The following is a 2,150-nucleotide window of genomic DNA, read 5'->3' as shown; positions in this document are numbered from 1 at the left end:
TATGATGGAGTATGATGGAGTATGATGGAGTATGATGGAATATGATGGAGTATGATGGAGTATGATGGAGTATGATGGAGTATGATGGAATATGATGGAGTATGATGGAGTATGATGGAGTATGATGGAATATGATGGAGTATGATGGAGTATGATGGAATATGATGGAGTATGATGGAGTATATTTAAAACTGTCTTAAAAGATGAAAGTGGAGCGACAGGCTAAAACATCCGTTTCTCTTCCTGTTCCTCTCAAACCCAGCCGTTCGAAGATGGTCGCTTGTCCTGAGCCTGGTTGGAGGTTTCTTCCTCATGCGGGAGTTTTTCCTTTCCACTGTCGCCACATGCTTGCTCGATTCTGCGATGAAAACTCAAAGCGGTCTGCTCCTCAGATAATGTTAGCTTACCTTTTATGTATATGAATGTTTCTGTATAGTGCCCTGAGATGACTTCTGTTGTGACTCACTGAATTTACCACAACAATACAGAACAAAAGGTGTTTTATATTTGGAATCACTGAAAATCTGATTAAAGTCGAGGAAATCTAAGGAACAACTTGTAATATCAGTTCTGAACAATGTAAAAGTTTGTTTATTTATTTATTGTGGTATACTTTCTGCACTTTGTGTTCAGTAAACAAGTTTATACTTCTTTAAAACTTTGTGTTTTAAACTTTGAACATTTTTGACCAACTCCTTTTTTAAATTTTCCCTTCCGGGCCACCGTAGCTCCCCTAATATTCCTCTTAAGAGCGTTTTTTCGTTTGTTTGGAGGCCGCAGCCTGGGTGTTGTCGCCCGGTGCGAGGATCTGTGGAACGGATCAGTCTCCGGAGCGGGCCCCCTCCCCTCCCCCGGTGGTCGGCTCGGATACAGGGGCGGGGCAGCACTGCAGCAGCCGCCGTCTCCCGTGAAGCTCCACCCGCCCCTGCTTCCAGACAGGTGGTCGAAATATCCGCCTTCGTCCTCGAGCGCTCCTCGCTAGAAAACAAAACGAGAAAAAACCAAACCTGCCGACTGCACGAGGAAGAGATAAGAGCCGGGGGGAGCGCGTCCCCGATGGACTTCCAGCGTGTGACCTCCGCGGACACCGGGCGGACAGCGGGAGAGGAGCGGGGCAGCAACCGGACCGAGGCGCAGCGCATTCCTCCAGAGCATCGCGCCGCCGAGCGGAGAGGATCCGCCCGCTGAGGAATGACATGTTCCGCCGGTGAAGACCGCAGAGACGGAACCGGATTGAGGCGGGGAGCGGAGACAGGAGTGCATTTCTGACAATTATCCTCCCATCTTGGGAAGTTCCCCTGGGAGGAGGAGGAGGGACGCAGCGGGGTTCCATCATGGCTTCGGGCGCCGGTAAGGCTGCTCAGTCCCCCGGGTCGGGCTCCGGCAGCCTGAACGGAACTGCGGCAGAGTTCCCCAACATCGAGCAGGAGCTCTACGACTACCAGATGCACGGCAAGATGTGCAAGAAGATCGCTCAGCTCACCAAGGTGAGAGCCCGCCATCCATCCCTGCATCCATGCATCCATCCATCCCTACATCCATCCGTGCATCCATCCCTACATCCATCCCTGCATCCATCCCTACATCCATCCGTGCATCCATCCCTACATCCATGCATCCATCCATCCACCATTCATCCATGGTTTCATCTGTGCATCCATTCATACATCTACCATCCATCCCTACATCCATCCTTATATCCATCCATCCATTTACCATCCATCCATGCATCCATCTGTACATCATCAATCCATGAGTTCATCTGTGCATCCATCCATACATCCATGCATCCATCTGTACATCCTCCATCCATGATTCCATCAGTGCATCCATCCATGCATCCATCCATACATCCATCCACCATCCATCTGTACATTCATCTGTGCATCCATCTGTACAGCCATCTACCATCCATCCATACATCCACCATCCAGACATCCATCTACCATCCATCCATCCATACATCCATCTACCATCCATCCATCCATGCATCCATCTGTACAGCCATCTATCTACCATCCATTCATCCATCCATCTATGCATCCATCTGTACAGCCATCTATCTACCATCCATTCATCCATCCATCCATCCATCCATGCATGCATCCATCTGGACATCCATCCACCATCCATCCATCTATGCATCCATC

General features: G+C 49.6%; 1 protein-coding gene across 1 annotated transcript in view; it reads left to right on the top strand.

The window, feature by feature from the left end:
* Positions 1–1,334: 1,334 nt before the first annotated feature.
* The window catches only part of fam184b (family with sequence similarity 184 member B), a 44,553-nt gene continuing 43,737 nt past the window's right edge, over positions 1,335–2,150 (top strand). The window contains exon 1 of the mRNA XM_037674333.1: positions 1,335–1,487. Within this exon, the coding sequence (XP_037530261.1) occupies positions 1,335–1,487 (153 nt within the window). The remainder of the gene's footprint in view (positions 1,488–2,150) is intronic.

Source organism: Nematolebias whitei, chromosome 3 (assembly GCF_014905685.2).
Source record: "Nematolebias whitei isolate Nwh7 chromosome 3, NemWhi1, whole genome shotgun sequence".
NCBI classification, from domain to species: domain Eukaryota; kingdom Metazoa; phylum Chordata; class Actinopteri; order Cyprinodontiformes; family Rivulidae; genus Nematolebias; species Nematolebias whitei.
The sequence above is the reverse complement of the archived record's forward strand: the minus strand, read 5'-3'. Positions and strand labels throughout refer to the sequence as shown.